This window comes from Furipterus horrens, unplaced genomic scaffold (genome assembly GCF_987537825.1).
Source record: "Furipterus horrens unplaced genomic scaffold, mFurHor1.1.pri manual_scaffold_2, whole genome shotgun sequence".
Lineage (NCBI taxonomy): Eukaryota > Metazoa > Chordata > Mammalia > Chiroptera > Furipteridae > Furipterus > Furipterus horrens.
Window position 1 is genome coordinate 151,452,217 of NW_028327172.1, and position 20,263 is coordinate 151,472,479.

Consider the following 20,263-nt stretch of genomic DNA (forward strand, 5'->3'; position numbering starts at 1 on the left):
CTGGCCAGACAGGATGCTGAGAGCTTGGGCCTCCCCTCTTGAATGCCGGGGAATAAATAGCATTTCACATTCCTTGCATCTTCAAAGAGCTAATGCCTTTCTCCCTACTACCACCGAGGCATTAAAACCATGGCCCATCCTGTTCACATAAATTGAGCTAACAGCTCTTCTAGGCTGCCAGCTTTCTCTCACATACCAAGGTAAAGAAACATAAGCTCCATGCCACACTGCAGCTGTGTGAGCAATATCTTGGTACAGAGTTCTCCCACCACACAGGTCTTGCAATGAACAAGACTGTTCTGAAGGTGCTAGATAAGCATTACCTGCTGTCTAATCCCTCAAATTGTTCTGCCACAATCTTGCCTCAAAGCAGCCTAGGATCTGGGAGACAACTGTCTCAAAGATCAATAAGCCCTTGGATGGTGGGGGAAAAGGAAATGGGGAGGGTGGAGAGGGGTCTTTAGGGAAACTAGAAGCTCCTGAAAGAGACGTTAGTCAGGAGAAGCAGGAAATCACAGTGGGCCTCAGGTCAGCTATGAAACTTTTCTTTTTATGTTTTAAGTGATGTGAGTGTGTGTGTGTCTGTGTGTGTGTGTGTGTGTGTGTGTGTGTGTGTGTGTGTGTGTTTATAACAAGGAAACAAGGGGCAAGTACAGGTTGGAAGCCAGTGAGTACAATTCATAACCACAGCAGTAGACATGGAATCAAAGGAAACTAATGATTTATGTTAACAAGTTATCATTAGCATCTTGTTTTCAGTCATGTTTACTACATAAAACAACATGGATGCATTCTCTTACAGTTCTGGAGGTCAGAAATCTAACATGGGTGAGGCAGGACTGGGTTCCTTCTGGAGACTATAGGGGAGAACCCTTGTTCTTGGCTTTTCCAGCTTCTAAAGCTCACCTGCCTTCCTTGGTTCATGGCCCCTTCTTTCACCTTCAAAGCAGGGAGTATCTGCAAGTCTCTTTCTCTCCGACCTCTGTTTCTGTCACCAAATCTCCCTCTCTGGCTCTGACTCTCCTCTCCCCTCTTTCCCTGATAAGGATCCTTGTGATTACTTGGGTATGTCTACCCAGATAACCCAGGATAATCTCCCATATCAAGACCCTTAATTTCATCACATAAAGTCCCTTTTGCCCTATGAGGTAACCTATTCCCAGGTTGCAGGGATTGGATATGGACATCTTTGTGGAGGAAGGCATTATTCAACTTACTAGGCCTTGAACCTCCACCATGAGCTGATTCTCATTTCTCAGCTTCTCCAAGGGTAGAAAAGCATGGCACAATTTTTTTCTAATTCCTGTTTTCCTGCAATGGATTTGGATCCCTACATAGTTAAATGTTGTTATATTCTCAGTCTCAAAAATTCCAGATAATCTTATATTGGGTATCTTTTTCTTTTGGCTTCAGTGCTGATTGTACAACCTGAAATTAGGTTGGTCAGCCAGCAAGCTTCCTGTGCTCCCTGGTTTTGCTTGAGTTTCTTGGGCTCAAGCTTCACACAAATTGACTTAACCTTACCCAGAAAGTTCAGGTCATGTGGCCTGGAAATAATTTTGCTCTGCTTTATTTTCTTGATATTGTAAACTTAGAGACTAATTCTTCATTTCTGAGGGAAAGAAAGGTAATTCAATTATACAGTAACCCTTTTATTTCTCCCTCCTCTTTCCTGGATCTCTATCCACATACATAATTAGGAAAGAGCATTTGAATTATAAGCCTGCCCTAAAATAGCAACTGGTTTTAATTGCAGGTTTATTTTTGACGAATGAACTGTCTTTCTAATGTATAATACATAGTTGTATCTAATAGCTATTTGACCATTTCCAAACACTTTTAATATACATTACCTCATTTGATTCTCACAACAATCTTATGGGACAGGCAGAACAGAGATTGTTACCAGTATTTTTAAAATGAAGAGGCTACAGTTAGCTACATAGGCAGAGCCAGGAAAATGGACTTCCTGACTTCCAGACCAGTGAATTCCCTCCCTTGACTACCAGTGTAGAAACAAACTAAAAGATTCAGCCTCAAAGATTTGTACAGACGCATTTATCAAGTGATTTAACATTTTCTACCTCCCCAAATCAAATTTCCACCAAGAGCTTTTTCTTAATGTGAAGGTTGTGCTAAATTGTTACCTCTCTCTACTGAAAAACCCTCCTCTTCATCTCACGGGGCTGGGCCGGAGGGGGTTTTCAGAGTTTATGGAAAGCACTGCTGTGTCTCCTTGAACACTCAATCCACATCATTCTGGACAGCTGCACCCTTAAAAGTCAGTGCTGCCCTTGAAGCTCCAGGTTAAGAGGTAACTTGACCCCCCATGTCTAGTTCCTTTTGGGCTTCATACCTCAGGGCCGTTCCATTCCATCCATCACTTAGTGTCGCTCCTTCCAGCTTCAGGCCAAGCCGTACATTCCCCTAGTCCTTTCAGATTTTATAATCCCTGTGTCTCCAACAGCCCTAGAAATAGATTTCCACAGGCTGAATAAAGAAAATTACCCAGTCATGTCTCAAATGCCTTTTCTCCAGGCCACTTTCCATATTTGCAAAGAGGTTTCTTTCCTGTAGGGTGAAAAGGTAGTGGATGAGCTTCTGTGTGGGCCCAGTGAGGAGAGCAAGAAGCTGCTCCAAGTATTGTCTCTTTTCATGTTTTTTGAGAGTTTCCAAAGTCCATAATTTTTGTTGAATCAAATAAGAGCCTCAAAAAACACCGCAGTACCTGGGACATAGGAAATCTACATAAATATGAGGTACTTAGAACAAAACAAAACCTCTGTTTTATAGATGAAGAAACCAAGCTCCAGCCCTGACTGGTATGGCTCAGTGTGTTGGGGCGTTGTTTCTACAAACGGAAAGGTCGCTGATTTGATTTCCAGTCAGGGCACATGCCTGGGTTGTGGTCCAGGTCTGTGGTTATAGGCATGGAAGAGGCAACCGATCAATGTTTCTCTCCCTCTTTTTCTCCCTCCCTTCTCCTCTCCCTAAAAATAAATAAATAATTTTTTTTTTTTAAAGAAAGAAACCACACCCCAGAGGTGGAAGATGGTTTGTCCAAGGTTTCACAGCCAGTTAGTGGCAGAGTCAGATCTAGAGCCTCAGTTCCCAATGGTCCCAACACTGCTCTTTCAACTGCTGGACAGAATGACCTGGCCACCACTCTGTAGGGGACTGCGCTACACTCACTCATAGTGCTTCTTCTCAAATTTTATCCACCACCCGCACCACCATCCCCACCCCTGTTGCTGTTTATTCTAGTGCTAATGTCATTTCCTGATCTATTGAACCTGCTCAAGTTTCTGTCCTTTCTTCCATTCTGAACACTGAGTTAACAACTTCACACATTTAGGAAGAGGAGGGTCATCTTTTATTTTCTAAATGACCCATCACTCTCTCTATTGCACTCAACCAAAGCTACCCATTTCTTTTCTGTCCACCAAAAGAGACTTTCTCTAATTGATAAGTCAGGCAACATATTTAAAATTTTTTTGTTCAAATCAAACTGTTTTCTTGAAAGGTTGAATAGGACTAAATTAAACAAATAGTATTGCTGTGAAGAACATTAGAAGAAGTAAATAAATCACTGAGTTGAAACAAAAAAAAGCATGAAAGCTCTGAGTGAAGAGTTCTGAAATTATTTTCTTTCAAAATATAGAATCACGAAATGGAAAGGAGCTTAAAAATGACCTGGTTCAATACTTCTTTGTTGAAATCTCCTCACTTTTAAAAATCTTTAGGGATAGAAAACTTGGCAAAAATTAATCTGAGTTTTAGGTTCTTTAATAAATGTAGGTTTAGAGATCCCAGCTCCATAATTCATAACTCTCTCTCTCTCTCTTTGAAAAACCCAACCATAAGCTTAATTTCAAATACCTCTTATTTCCTCATGAGATACAGGATCTTCCAGAAATAGCTTCAATGAAATAGCATAATTGTATCTAAGAAAAATGTTCTTCATAATCATGATGACACTGGGATCCTTCAGTCCAATCACCATAACTAACTCACTCAACTCTTCACAAGCCAGCCCAGTTCATGTCCACATCACCTGGGACCAGGCACCAACGTTCTGTTGTGCCCCCTTATGGCCTCAGTCCAGTTCTTTGGGGAGGCAATTTTTATAATTTCTTTGGAAAGATATTTTTCACATAACAATACTATTTGAAAGGGTTTCAATTCCAAAAATAGTTGTCTTTGATGAAAAAAAACAAAAACAAAAAAACTAATGGCAACATAGGCAGCTTGGAAAAAGACAGCTCCCATATAATGATTCCCATTAGACAGAGCTTAGCCTAATAGAACTTTCAGTAGGTGAATTGTGAGACAAGTTCAGCCTACCTTTAGCACCCCTTGCTCTGCCTCATTTTCACTTCAGGGCCCTCATCTCACCTGTGCAATTTTCTCCTCTACCCAATCCCATCATAACCAACTCTTGGGAAAGAACCTAAGAGCCATGGCAATGACTGTGAAACCTATATGTTGACTCTCCTAGGGCATTTCCATTGTAATAAGAGACAAAGAAATAAGGCAATAAGGCACAAGTCTAACCACTGGTCAGTCAGACATTCTCTCTCTTCCTTCCTTCCTCTGCTCAGTGATGCTGTGGGCCAGACATTGCTTCAGGCCCAGGGAGATAGTAATGAACACAGCAGACACAGTGCCCACTGTTGAGGAGCATTCACTGTACTGGAGGAGAGGGCAAGGACAAGGATGGGATGGCCCCCTTCTCAGTGCCCTTGAGATCACATTCCACATTGGGTGACTGACTCCATTGCTTTGAGTGCCAGGTCAGAAATAACTGGATAGATTTTTTTTCTTCAGGTTAGTGGGTAAAGCCCATACGCTTTGTAAGTGACTAGAAATGATGGCAGGCCCTGCTATACTATGTCCCAGGACATGACTTCAGAATAGCTACTCATTTATTCCTTGTCTATAAATGGAAATTATGATACCCAGCTCACATAGCCATTGGAAGGTGAAGTGAGATAATACACGTCAAGAGGTAAATCACGGTGCCAAGCCTTCAGTAACTACTCCATGAATGGCTGCTAACATTGCTATTATAACCAGTCCCCACATGAGAAAGAGTTGAGCCAATTCAGAAGGCAAGATGGAGGTGGCAGGGAAGGCAACGACATGCCTGGTGACATATCTGAGGGCAAATTATTGCCTTAAGATGGATATGGCCTCTCTCCTCTCTCCTAAAATACCAGAAAAATGCTAAAGGATTGATAGCCTTCAGAGAATTTAGAAACTCTATTGTTATTGTATTGTTACTCTATAGGAGGAGTCCCCAATCTTTTTGGCACCAGGGACCAGTTTCATGGAAGACAATTTCTCCACAGACATGGTGGAGGGGAGGACAGGAGGCAGAGCCCCGGTGGGGAGGAGACAGGAGGCAGAACCACTCACCTCATGCTGCATTGCCCAATTCCTTACAGGCCACAGATGGTACTGGTCCATGACCTGGGGGTTGGGGACCTCTGCTCTATAGAGCATATGTTTAGTTAAAGACATAAAGTGAATTGACATTAATTTTGTCTGAGGATTTCAAAAATCTGCTCAAGGAAACTAGGGAGACTTAAGAATGATTTCTCAGTGGGTAAGAGGGTAAGAGAATAAGAAGGGACACACCTATGGATGTCAGGTGATCCATAGAGACTTCACATTCCATAGCTACACTTGTCACACTGACTCTGCTGAGAGAGGAATTCATCACTGCAGCTGCTTAAACAATAGCTAACTGCCTAAATAAAGCCAGGTGTCCAACTCAGGTCATTTTGTCTAAAATGACCTCTTTCCATACACATTCTCATTTCACTTTTCTCAGGATGCTAAAGTTATGGAAATAATTGCTTTCTATTGAGTAATCACTGTGACATGCTCAGTGATGTGTTCATATATGACACCAAATATCCTTGGGTCTCTTGTTGTGTCAACTTAGCATAGGACACACCAGGATATTTTAACACATACTTTGGGCAGAAGCTAACAGTGGGATGACTTTAAAGTATAGAACTGAGTGTGAATAATAAGGTAGCCACTTCACAGAAATGCCTTCTGTGCACATCCATATCACCTCTGACTCATGGGGTGTCTAAGAACATGGCTGGGCGATCCCCTCCTCTCCAAATCATCGTAATTAGAAACCAATGAGGCAGTCTAACAGAGTATAAGCTTCTTTGTAAATCAAATGCTTTAGGAAGCAGGAAGCTTTTACTCCACCTGATGAACAGAAACAAGAACAAAGGATACCAGTCTCTTTGACAAATAGGGTTATCATTTCCCTCAAATCTTAGGATATATGGGAGACAAACCAATGGGTGTGTGGGATGGGTACAAAGAAGCTGGTGGACAAGGGATAACTGGTGGTCCTGCAATCACTAAAAGGAGAAGGGGGGTCCAAGACAGGGGGAGGAGTCAAAGTAGTAGATTCCAGTTCATTCATAGGTTGGGTGCAATCTTTACTTGTTGGGGGTCCTGGATGTATGATGATGTGTAATCCATTCACCTCTGCTCAGTGTTCCACACACATTCCATTCATTCTACGCTCAAGGGGGGGGGGGGGGGGTTGGCATAAAAGGATCAAGTCCAAGGACAACTGACAGACCTTAGAGATAAAAGGTAAAGCTTTTGATAGAATGTCAGAAGAGTTAAGAGCTGATATTTCCAACCTAGTGTGTCCTTTCTATTTTCTTTATTTGAGGTCTCTGGTTGCTTCTTTCTTCCCTCAAGAAGCTGCTGTGCTTAGAAGGGCCTACATTGCTCCCTGCTTGGGAAGCATCCCATCTCAGGCTTTCTGGGGTGGGTATCAAGAAGACCCTTGGACTTGCTCTAGAATGGGCCTTAAATTAGAGGCACTGGGTCCATTTGGCCCACCATCATCTGGCTCCAATCACCAAAGCCACACTTCAACATTGGGACTTGCGGTCAGAGATTTATGGTAGTCGTCGGCAGCCGTCCGTCTCGAGAGACGATGGTGTAGCTTCTTAAGAGTCCATCTGCACCGCCGAGAATGGCTGTGCAGTCCGACTCGGGAGTGACATGGTATCTGTCTCCTCCCGTGTTGAATCGACATCTTGTGATGACGCTGAAGCTACAGAGCCTGGGCAGGGTAATATGGAGGGTCTGCTGTTGCCCATGCAGCAGACCCCCCCTCTCTTCGCAGCTGAAGGGTCCAAGGGAAAGACGGAGTCGATACAGCTTGGGTTCAGGTGCGCCGCAGGAGTTGCCGGTGTTGACTACAACGTCAAACCGCCTTAGGGACTCCGGCTCCGGATTTTCTGTCGGGGTTTACTCCCTTAGCCTTTCCCCTGAAGAGGTATGCCGCAAGGCAGCGGAGGTTTTTTGGAGTCAGAGTTTTCCTTCTCTGATGTACCCTGACTGGAAGATCGAACCAGCGACACTTAGCTCGCAGGCCGACGCTCAATCCACTGAGCTAAACCAGCCAGGGCAGATTTATGGTAGTAAACAGTGGATATTTCCCTGGATTTGTTCTCTGAGCATATGGTTAAATTCAACAAATATTTATTAACCATATGCTATGATAAAGTTTTTCCCTTATGTAGCCTATGTTCTAATAGAGGACAGACAGTGGGTAAACTAATAAATATTTCATGTCACTTGGTAACAAGAGAATGGGGTGGTAGTGGGCTGTTCCACGAGATACATAGCAGAGACCTATATCAAATGAGGAAGGGAACAATATACATACCTGAGGAAGGATTTTCCAAGAAATGAAACAGCAAATACTAAGGCCCAGAGGCAAGAACAAGTTTAGCAAGCTCACAGAAGACCGGTAAAGCCAGTACTATTACCAGGTAGAGAGAGTGAGAGGAGGAGAAGTAACACAAGGTAGAGGATGGAGGGATGAAGGTAACTAGGTACTGAGGGTTGTCTCAATAATTCTGTGTTCCCTGAGCCTAGAAGAGTATTTCCCTGAAGCCCTGTGATCCACTAGGCAGTTGAATCTGAGCCTCAGTTAAATATCTGGATGTGACTAACAATGGCTTGAAAGAATTAATGCAGTTTTCCAAGCTGCTTATCTAAATTGTAATGGAGGAAGAGAAACCAATATGTCAAGAGGCTGAAGTGGTTTTCCCCATAACTTTCTACCATTCCCCTTACTCTCTTACCACTTTAAAGAGAGCTAAGATTTACCGTCCCTGATAAAGAAAGAAGGAGTTGATTTGCACCCTACTCCCCACTCCCAGGGCTGTATGAAATGGCAGAGCACGTACCTCTGGGCTCTCATTCTTACACGTTCTCACTTTGGTCAATCAAATCCCATGCAAACCAAGGAAGCCTGCTTACTTTTTTACCTACAATTATTTTATAACTATAAAATCCTATACTTGTTTGCATATGTTTTAAATGTCAGCTGAATCATGGAACCTGTATCCAGATAACATATCCTTTTTTTAAAGATAGAGAAATTAATCCTCAGTTAGTGTAAGTTAAAAATCATATGGGTTTTATCATCTATTGCCCTTGAATCAAAATAAGATTTAGTTCTAAATACGCACTAGATTCTACCGGGGTTGGGGTTATTTTCCCAAAATCAGGGTGGGTAAGCAAGAGGAGCATTCATTAGCTTATCCCCCAGCTATTTTATTAATGAACTGATTAGTACAACAGTCTTGATGGTTTAAAGGACACACCTGAGTCCTTATAGCTTCCAGTTTTTGTTCAGAGCCCTTCTTTGTGAAGCCACCCAGAGCAGTCAGTCCAGTCCTCTACTGTGGCCTCGGCACAGCCCTTTAGCTATCAAGGGCACTCAGGCCGTATGCCCCCTCATTTCCTCTGCTCTCTCTAGACACTTGCTCTCCAGGCTCCTCAGCATCAAGGATGCTGCTGTGCTCTGGTTCATCAGCAAGTGGTTCCATGAAACATGGTGCCAAGGATTAAAAATGATTCTGCATGTGTTGTCTCTCCAGCACGGAGAGGTGGGCCATTTAATCTGTCTTCGCTGCTTCTTCTTCATTAGGCACTGACTTTCCTTTTTTCTCAAGTTGCTTCCTCTTTATGGGTCCCTTGCTATTTGTGGACAACATTTAGCTATTTCCCTGCTCCCTCTCCTGAAAATATATACAGTGTCCGGTACCTAATTTTCTTCTTCATGCCTCGTATCACCTTTGTTCCCCATCTTGAAGCTTTCTGTTTGGGCATGTGTTTGCCATTGAGTGTGTAGCATTTGGTACAGTGATCAATTATCCTGGTTAATTGCTCCTCATTTGAGAATCCCTATTCTTTCTCATTAAAGACCAGACAAGCCGACTTCCTCTCATTGACCAGGTGCACCAGATCTCTTACTTATCCCCAATTTGCCATTTGGCAGTTTAGTGCTTACTTACAAGCTCATTCACTGAGGGGCTAATTTGAGTAGCTTGTGCTTGTTCAGTGGGGCAGCTGTTTCCTCTGTTCTCTGCTCTCCTGGCAGTGAGACTTAGCACTGTTTTCTCCTTTTCTGGGGGTCGCCCAGGGATCTGCTAAATAAGCAAGAAAAAGCACTTTTGTAAGTAGGGGAGACACGCACCTTTACAAACCCAATTAAGCTTTCTCTCCTAGTTCCCAGGTATCTTGGTAACTGATGTCCACTTTGTCTTTCTGGGGTTGTAAGATGAGGCTAATGGCCTTTCTCATTACTTCCCAGCTACACTGGGCTTTTTAAACACCTCTATTCAGTGCCTTGTTTGCTGGTTTACATTATTTGCTGCTCTTTTAAATGTGATTTCCTCTTGCTTATGAAACACACCCCCTAAAAACACATGTGTTAGTAGTTCCTATGCTGCATATTTAAGAATTCAGATGAGTCAAAAGTAGGCGTTCAAAGAGAAAATACACTCTGGAACCATAACTTAAAATTCCAATCAGCAGCCCTTTGGATATGTAAATTGAGGCAGCAGTTCCCTTTTCGGACAGCTTAATGATCTGTAGTTAATAGTAAGAGGCTGCTGGGCAGATGCAGTCATACAGCTGGGTTTAGCTTAGCCTCTCTCAGTTTTCCAAATTGCACAATGATTCCTACCCTGAATCAATAACCAGGAGTAAAATGATGTGGCGATGCCTTTTCAGTGTGGCCCTTCCCACACCGTATTCTGCCGTAGCCAGGAGCCCGTGCCTCCTTCCTGAGCCCACTCAAGGCTGGGCAGTCACCTACATAACAAATAGCCCCTCCTGTAAGTCTAGGACAAAAATTGCTGAATTTAAAGACAATATCTCCTCTTGAGTGCACGCGATTTCACTGAACTTGAGAGAAACTGCGTGTAATCACTTGGCAGCAAAATATAAGTTTGGGAGCTTAATGTACACTGATGGAGACAATTGATGTGTTCTTAATCCTTGTATGTAAAATTGGCTTGGGTTACCATATGTTGGGGTAGCAGGTCCTTTTACAAGTTCCAGGGTCTTATTATTTTCACTGGAAAGTCCAAGTGAATTCTACAACAATCAACAAACAAACAAAAAACCCTATTCTAAAATGGTCAAAGGACTTGTATAGACATTTTTCCAAAGAAGATGTACAAATGGCCAATAAGCATGTGAAAAGATGCTCAGTGTCACTAATCATGGGGAAAATACAAAGCAAATCTGTTCTCCAAAAACAGAAAATAAAGACAGATATAGAACAACAGGAACCACTGGGCAGTGCTGGTGGGAGTGGAAAACAGTGCAGCTTCTGTGGAAAATGGTGTGACAATTCCTCAGAAATAGAATTGCCATAGGATTCACCATTCACTTATGAGTATACCCAAAAGAATGAAAAGTGGGTCTCAAAAGGATATGTACCCGCATGCTCATAGCACCATTATCCACATGGCCAAAAGTTAGAAGCAACCTAAATGCCCATTGATGGATGAATGGAAAAACAAAATGTGATTTAGGTATACAGTGACTATGACTCAGCATTGAAAAGGAAGGACATTCTGATACATACTACAACATGGATGAACCTTGAGGACATTGTGCTCAATGAAATAAGCCAGTCACAAAAGGACAAAGAGTATATAATTCCATTTATACGAGGTACCTAGAATAGTCAAATTCATAGAGACAGGAAGTAGAATGATGGTCACCTAGGGCTGTGGAGAGGGAGGAATGAGGAGTTATTGTTTCATGGGTACAGAGTTTCACTTTTGCAAGACGAAAAAAGTTCAGGAGATGGATGGTAGTGATGATTGCACAACAATGTTAATGTACTTAAGGTCACTGAATTGTGCATTTAAAATGGTTAAGATGGTACTTTTATGTTATGTATATTTCACTACAATTTTTTAAAAGCCCAAGGGTGCATTTTTCTCTCAGCAATCCAGGCTTTGGAGAGACAGATTAGAAATAGAAGAAATTTTTTAAAAAATAGGGAGTGGATCTTGACTTTATAGACAACTAATTATAAATATGCTCTTTTCACAGAGTCATTTTTCCCTCAAGAAAGGAGCTGCAGCCTTGGGCATTGGAACAGACAGCGTGATTCTGATTAAATGTGATGAGAGGTGAGCATGAGTATGAACCCTTGTTGGTTAGCAGTTTGCATACTTCACACATATACCTTTTAGTCCCCAAACAGGCAATGACTATGGGAGATCAGACCTGCCTCCATTCTGGCCTCTGCCACTCACTTTCTTTTTCACAAGGGTTCTTGCTTGGAGTCCCAGGATAGTGTCCCTCAATGCCATGAAGCCTCTCACAGCCCTTGACTGAATCTGAACTTCTGTTAAATCAACCCAAATATTCTGCACCAAGACGGTGCACGAGGACACTTAAGCAACAACTAGCAGCTTGAGTACTGATTTATTGTGGTGCCATCATTCTAGGCGCCATTGATGATGTGAACTTGATGAACCAATTACAGAAGGGGGGACATTTTAGTGAGGAGAGAGTAAATAATGCCTCAGCCATTCATCAGCTTTGTGCTGGAACCAAAGAGGAATGAATCTTTGTTTTAATTTACACCCATATCTCACAGGTACCCTATGAATACGTGTGGGGGAGATTTGAAAGCATTTTCAGGATATTCATGTAAATTATCACTGGCCTATAGGTCTGGGACCTAGAAAATATTAAATACATTGAGTAAAAAATTTTACTAAGTTAATAGCAAGCAACTCAATCAGCCACTTACTTATTCATATGAACTTATTGCACAGACATTTATGATTAATCACCATATTGCAAAGCTCTAGAAAAAGATAAGGCATAATACCCCTGCCTTGATAGTATATAATCTAGCAAGAGAGAGAGGAGATAGCATCAGAAGAGACGTTTCATGGTTGAACTCTGTGACCCTGAGTACATATTCTGTACATGACTAAGGTTTCAAAGGCTTCATGCAGCAGGAAGGGCTTGAGCTGGATTTTTATAATGGGGGATAAGTTGGATGGGTGGAGGGAAAGGCAGGGCAATTAGAGAAGACTGAATACCAGGAGCAAAGCCACAGAAGTAGGAATGAGCTGGTGGGGCTCTGAGAGCTGGGGCCTAACCAGAGATGAGGGGAGGGGAGTGCATGGCAGAGGAGGTTGGCCATACAGGATTTTGAAAGCTCAAAAAACCAAATTGATTAATAACCATATCTCCCTCTGAAAGATGGAATTACAAGAGATTGCCACTTTCTGGTTCACACCTCCATATATTATTTGATTTTGTTTGCAAGGAACACACACTACTTTTACAACAAGGAAAAAAAGTGATGTTTTATTTTTCCTTTTGGAGGGGGTGAGCTAAACAGCATTTGAGCTTGATGTGCCTGAAGTCAGGTAACTTGCAAGCATTTTTACTGATGGAGGGCATGAATGAAACCACCCTTCAGATTCTGGTAGTAAGATGGGTGTGAAATGATAGAGGACTGGAGTGAGGTGAACACATTTTGTAAAAGGAACGACCTCATATTTTTAAGCTACCAGTGTTCCTCACTACTAGGTACTTAAGAATTAAGATTTGAGGAGAAAACTGGCATACACACAAATTGCTAACTGGAGATAAAGGTTTAAATAACAAAAAAAAATTTTCTTGATCTGTAGCCAAACAGTTATAAGTAATGAGCCTAGAATCCAGGGAAGAACTGCCTGAAAGGCCCTGGTTTTCCAATCTAGTCAGTTTTCCTTCCTAGCTTAATGTGTAGGTGTTCTTGAGTTGAAGCCCAACGGGCTGGTGCATGACCTGGGAGAATACAGGGGCCCTCAACTTCACTCCTTATGGCACCAGCATTGCTGCTTCTACTCCTGTGAAAATCAGGTTGTGACCATGAGAATGGCCTTGGAATGAGTCCACCAAGACTGCCAGCCAAGTATTCATGAGAGCAAAAGGCCGGCCAGAGGACATCTGACTGTCTGGAGGCAGCTTTATGCTCCAGAGAGAAGTGCAGGCCTGAAAGAAGGTGGAGAAAGAAGGGAAAGCAAAGTGTCTCAGGGAAAGGAACCCCAGACAGGGCTGCCAGGAAAGAGGCCAGAGGGTGTCTGTCGATCACCCACAGCAGAGCCAGTGGCCTTTGACTCTTTCTGCTCATCGGCTTGTGGGATGGAAAGGGAGGAGGGAGCACAGAGGAGGAAGAAAAAAGAAAAAGGGGAAAAATTGTAAGAAATAAAAAGTGAGATGAAGAAGGACTAGAACAATCTTGCATTGAATGTATAAAGTGAAGCGTGGAGGAAGGAGGTAGGGGAAATGTGAGAGGGAGCAGTAAATACACAAGAGCTTTAAAAGTAATAAATTATCATTTTCACCATTTAAAAAGCAATATATGCTTACTTTTTTTAAAGTAGAAAATAGTAGGAAAACATCATAGTTCTACCACCCAAAGATCATCACTAATACTACATTGGTGTCTAAACCTTTGAATCTCTGTTTAAGCATAAAGGTTCATTTTTTTCTCTCTCTCAGTTTTGAATAATATTTACATTTGTGATCATGTTTATTTTTCTAACTAGACATGACAGCATAAATATTTTTCTACACTATTATAAACACAACACAGTTAACTACATTATTTTTGAGGTCTAACTGTCGGAAAACATGATAGTACTCTGAAGGGCTGATTCTGGAGTTGGGCTGTTTAAATAAATCTCAGCTCCAGCACTAGCTGGGACGAATGTCTCTGTGCCTGTTTCCTTGTCCAAAAAAAAGGAAAAACTAATGGCAGCTGCTTCATAAGGTCATTGTGCAGATTAAATGCATTGACAAATGTAAAATGCTAAAAATGACAGCTGGAACAGAGCAAGCACAAAATACTAGTCCCCTACTGTTCATTCCATTGTTTCTGGTGTTGCTCTTATAAATAACCTTTACATCCTCCAGCCTGTGTTCTTATAGCCCAGGGCTTCTCCATCTGCAGTTATCTCTCAGCATAATTCCTAACATAAACTATATAAACATTCTTCAGTGGTGCATTAGGCCAAATTGCCTTCCAAAGGGTTTCATCAATTCACTCCTAGCAGTATTGCATGAGAACATTTTGGAAAAGAAAATTAAAGGTATGTTGGTAGCTACAAATAGTCTTTAATTCTAATAATTCACACCCTCTGAATAGCATGAGTTTAAGATTGAGAGCCTGGCCTTAATGGAGTAAGTGAAATTGAAGTGTTTGGGGTCAGGAGTCAAGGAGAAGGCCTCGAACAGTCATCTGTGGCCACCACTCCAGTCAGAATCTGTTAAAACACTCTCGGCAGCCTTTTTGTTTTTATTATCACGTCCTCGTGAAAGTCAGATGTGCAGTTCAGAAAATCACTTGAGGCAGACAAAGTGCGTACCTACATTCCTGTTTCTCCTAATGTGTTTTACAAAGTTTATCCAGACTTGCAAAACAGGAACCTGGACCTGCTCTCTAAGGCTTTCACTTCTTACAGTTACTCTTTCTGACTCTGCACATTCATTTTATCTTGTCCTAAAGACAGTTGACTTAGTGGGAAGCTCACAATTGAAGAGAAATATCCTAGTAAAAGAGAATAATCTCTGACCTTCTAACATCAAGCTCAAAGCCACATGTGGAAAGAGATCCCAATAGATACTATCCCTTAATTAGCAATTATAGGGGCCCAGTTTGGTGATCCATTCAAAATGAAAAACGGTTCTCAGTTAAAACATGGTTCTTAGAAATGTATTATAAATTATTTATTTGGAATAGGTTCTGTCAAAGGTGAAAATCAAAAACCATTTTAATTTTATTATGTATACTCTAATAAGGAAAATAAGATAAGGTAATGGAAAAACCTTAGTTCACAATGGTTTACATTTCAATGGAAGTATCTTAACTAAAAGGAGTATTTTTTTTTGAGTGCTTCTTTTTTAAAATTAATTAATTAATTTGTTTGTTTGTTTTTATTTATTTATTTTTAGAGAGAGGGGAAAGGAGAAAGAGAGGGAGAAAAGCATCATTGTGTGGTTGCCTCTCACTCGCGCCCCCAACTGGGGACCTGATGTGCAACCTAGTCACGTGCCCTGACTGAGAATCGAGCCAGGGACACTTGGCTCACAGGCTGATGCTCAATCCACTGAGCCACAGCAGCCAGGGCCTAAAAAGAGTATTTTATTCTGTAAAAACTTACTAAGTTCAAAAGAGGAAAGTATGTTAAATGAATCCTTTATCTCCTAAGTTCTTAAAAAATTTTTAAAGATTTTATTTATTTATTTTTAGAGAGAAGGGATTGAAGGGAGAAAGAGAGGGAGAGAAACATCAATGTGTGGTTGCCTCTCATGTTCCCCAAACTGGGGACCTGGTCCACAACCCAGGAACAAACCCTGAATGGGAATGAAACCTGTGACCCTTTGGTTCACAGGCTGGTGCTCAATCCACTGAGCCACAACCAGCCAGGTCATCTCCTAACTTTTAATTTAAGAATCCCCTCTCCTTGTCAGCAAAATGTTGAATGTTTGCAGTGATGGAATTAATGAACGTTTTTAGGTGTCATTGGGTCTAATATTTACAACATTAGAATTAGTGGAATCTAAAATAATGATTCATTGATGTATCTAAGGATAGAGAAGAAAAGTCTGAGTTAGTATCTAGAGGAAGATAAATATTTGTGGAAGAAAACTGAGTGATATTTCAGAATTGGATTAGGCCACTGGCCAAAAAGATGTTTCCTAAAGGTTCAGACAGGGGATAAGGAGAGAAAACACTTACTCTACAGATGATAATTTGGAAGAATATAAAGTTCCCATATGATGCAAATGAGAACCCTGCGAGCTACTTCTTTTGGCTGTAGGCAGTGGCCCTAGCTAGGAACACAGTGATAGACAAGGTGGATGTAGTCACAGGCACACAAAGCTTTGTCTGGTGTGCAGAAGGCAGGCTTCGAAACAAGCAGAAACCATGGCACATTCTGAGCCATGGATGTGGGAAAAGTTGGCTTTTCCAAGGAACTGAGAAGAAGTTCTGGAGGAAGTGGTCAGGATGTCCTTATCATGAAAATTCTTTTAAGCCATGTTAAGCTGTTTGGAATTTAGACTGACGACATGGGACATCACTGAAGGATTTTAAGTGGGGGAGCAACTTCATATTTTTATATTAGAAAAATCATTTTAAGTGCCTAGGGAAGTGTGGGTTAGAGGTTGGAAGTTGGTGGCTGTGAGGTGAATAGAAGAGGACACATGATGGCTGACCTGACGCAGAGCAGTGGAGATGGAGTGATGGAATTAATAGGAATTACTAGCTGATTGGTGTGCAGGTTGAGAGGGGAGCCGGGATGAACCCCAGGCTTCTGGCTTGCTAGCAAAGTCTACATGGTGCTATTCTCTGTGAAAAGCAGCCATGGCAGAAGGGAAAAGCTCAGATTTGGAGTTGTTGTGTTTGAAAAGCTTATGAGAGATAGAAGTGAGGGTGTCATGGGGGCAACTGGGAATGTGAAGATGCGCTGTGGAAGCCATGTCGGGTGCGCTTAGGGAAGAAGTCTGAGGCAGTCAGAGGAGCCTGCCTCAGAGATGGAGAGTGGTCAGAGGAACACGGGGAACTGCGGCCACAAAGACCATGAGTGTTTCTGAAAGAAGGAGCGGTTAATGTGTCAGATGCTACTAATCGATGAAATAAGGGCCCACAACTGCCCATCAGCTTTGCTTATAACGAAGTGGTGGGTGAGTTTGGCAAAAGCAGCTTCAACAGAGGGGTGAGGGCAGAAGGCAGTTTGCAGTGGGTTGAAGGATGAGGAAAGAAAGGGAGAGCAAACAGGGACAGTGCTTCCAGAGGCTGAGTGTGAAGAGGAAGAGGGAGGGCCGAAGGTCAGGGAGAGGTTGAGTCCAGCACAGCTTTTGGCCAATTTTTTTTAAGGAAAGGGGCTTACGGGCTATGGAACTGTGAGATGAAGGACCTGTTAGAGAGGAAATGTGAATTACGTGAAAAAAGAAGGGATAAAGTAGATAGCAGAAGTTTCATTCCCCTATCTCTGAGGCACTCACAAGAACTCGGAAGTTGTTTTACATTGTGACATTGGAAGGAAACAAAAAGGGCAGGCGTGTGGGGACAACAGTGGTGATGGGGCAAGGGCTTAGGGGGATTGGAGGAGGCCGGGGGCAAAGTTCTGGGTTTATACTGTGACAAGCCACTAATGGATTTCAGTTCAGAAACCCTTAGAGCTGGAAAAGTTCTAGAGCATTAACTCAATCACCATTTTTAAAAAAAATATTACTTTGTATTTTTGCAAATAATTTCAGACTTAAAGAAAAATTGCATGCCTAATAACAAAATCTCCTATATTTCCTATACCTAAATTCACCAGTTGTTAACATTCTGATACATTTTCTTTGTCATTCTCTTGCTCGCCATCTAATTAAATATTCACATTGGATGTAATGAATATTATAATATTACATGTGTAAATTATATGTATCTTGTATGTGTATATTTTCTGAACCATTAGAGTACTCCTTGCAGACATCATACCTCTTTACCCCGTAATTCTTTGGCGTGGGTTTTCTAAGAACAATAATATTCACTTACATAGTCACAGTACAATGAGCAAAATCAGGAAATTTGACATTGATATAAGACTATTATTCAACCTATACCCTTCATTCAAATTTCATTAATTATCCCAATAAAGTCCTTTAGAGCTATTTTTCCCAGTCCAGGATAGCACAGTGCATTTAGCTGTCATGTCTCTTTCATCTCCTTTGATCAGGAACATTTGCTCAGCCTTCCTTCATCTTTCATGACATAGATATTTTTGAAGAGTATAGACCATTTATTTTGTAGACTATGTCTTAATTTAGGTTTGTCTAGTATTTCCTCATGATTGGATTCAGGTGATGCATTTGGAGCAGCAGTTCCAGGGAAGTGATGCTTGTCTTTCTCAAGTGCACCTCGTCAGGAGGTTTATCACATTATCCGTTGTCAGCTTTGACCATTTGCTTAAGGTGATGTCTGCCAGGCTTCTCCACTGGAAAATGACTGTTCTCTCCTTTGTAGTTAATAGGCATCTCACAGGGAATACTTTCAGACTATAAATATTCTGATCCTCCTGAAACATTCACTCACTAGTTTAGTACCTATTGACGATTCTTGCCTGAATTATTATGATGGTTGCTAAACAGTGATTTTTCTAACTCCACCACTCCTTCTACATTTATTAGTTCCTTTCATTCTATTGTAAGAAAGCTCTCTCTCTCTCTCTCTCTCTCTCTCTCTCTCTCTCTCTCTCTCTCTCTCTCTCTCTCTCTCTCTCTCTCTCATTATTTATTATCAATATGGACTCATAGGTACTTTTAGAAAGTAATTCCCCCTGGCATTCTCTCTCACTCTCTCTCCTCTTTCTTCTGTTTTTCCGTCTCTTACTCCTCCATTCAGAGTTTCCCTTAAATTATCTAAATTACTGGTTAATTGCTATAAAACCTTACAGAAAATAAATCTGACCAAGACATATGATTCCTGGTTGGTAAAGGACTAGAAGAGTTATTGGCCTTCCTAGCTCACCTGTACCACAAGAATTCTGTTAGCTAGTTTGATTAATACTTTCCTACTACAAAAATTAACTACTTGTGCTTTCGTGTACATTTTAGTTTTTTCTTTTCACCTATTACTTAGCTTTATACATTATAGCTAGAGTGTATTTACCTGTTATTGTTAAATACCTCACTTTATTATACAATTGATATAAACAATTGAAAGTATAAATAATCTGGAATCATTATGCTTTTTTATTAAATTAGCTGAATTCTGGTCAGTGCTCAAAGGCAGTTAGGGAAGCTAATTAACTCTTTCAGGCCCTTGGGGAACTGTTGCGTGCAATATAATAGGATAAACTTCACAGAGACCCTGAATCAATTATTATTGAGCAGGGCCACCGTAAGCCCTCTGAATGTCATCTTTCCTGTGGGTGTAGATGCAGAAAACTCAGCGGTGCTCATGATGTATGTACTTTGTTTTGTGCTACATAGGGAAGGATTATAAAATAATAATAGCTGATGCCTGGCCAGTTAGATCAGTTTGGTTAGAGCATCATCCCAGTACACCATGGTTGCAGGTTCAATCCCCATCAGGGCACATGCAGGAATCAACCAATGTATGCATAAATAAGCGGAAAAACAAATCTCTCTCTCTCTCTCTCTCTCTGTCTCTCTCCCCTTAGTGCAAAATAATAATAGCTGACAGTTTATTATGTGTCAGGCATAGTTTTAAGCACATTACAAAATTGATCTGATTCATTTATTTCATTGGAGACACAAAAGAGTACATTTCCTCACATTTACCTGGTGTTGACATAGTTTGTGAAGTGTTTCTATATACACAACAAGCCCTACAATATGCTATATTCTCCTTTCTCCATTTGATTCATAACCCTGGCAGAGGTGCAACATTTCCAAGTTCACATAGCTGCTAAGTGAAAAATCAGGGATTGGATTCAGAAGAGAACTTCTAGCAGTCCCTTTTTTTTGTTTCCATTTTTTATTATGGTGAAACATACATAACAAAATCTACCATCCTAACCATTTTTAAGTGTAGAATTCAGTGATATACAGTACACTGAGATTGTTGTCCAGTCATTATAACTATCCATCTCCAAAACTCTTTTCATCTTGGAAAACTGAAACTCTGTACCCATTAAACATCTCCTCATTTCCCCTTCCCCCAAGCCCTATATGACCTCTACTCTACTTTCTGGCTCTATGATTTTGACTGCTCTAGGTACCACTCTTTTTATTGTTTCCCAACACCATTTATTGAAGAATCTATCCTTTCCCCATGTTGTATTCTTGGTACCTTTGTCAAAGATTAGTTGACTGTACAAGCATAAGTTTATTTCCAGGCTCTTCACTCTGTTCAATTGGTCTATGTGTG

General features: G+C 41.3%; 1 protein-coding gene across 1 annotated transcript in view; it reads left to right on the forward strand.

Annotated features, from left to right (window-relative positions):
* GAD2 (glutamate decarboxylase 2) overlaps nucleotides 1-20,263 on the forward strand; it is a 79,008-nt gene that overhangs the window by 12,362 nt on the left and 46,383 nt on the right. The window contains exon 8 of the mRNA XM_090266626.1: nucleotides 11,419-11,498. Within this exon, the coding sequence (XP_090122752.1) occupies nucleotides 11,419-11,498 (80 nt within the window). The remainder of the gene's footprint in view (nucleotides 1-11,418; nucleotides 11,499-20,263) is intronic.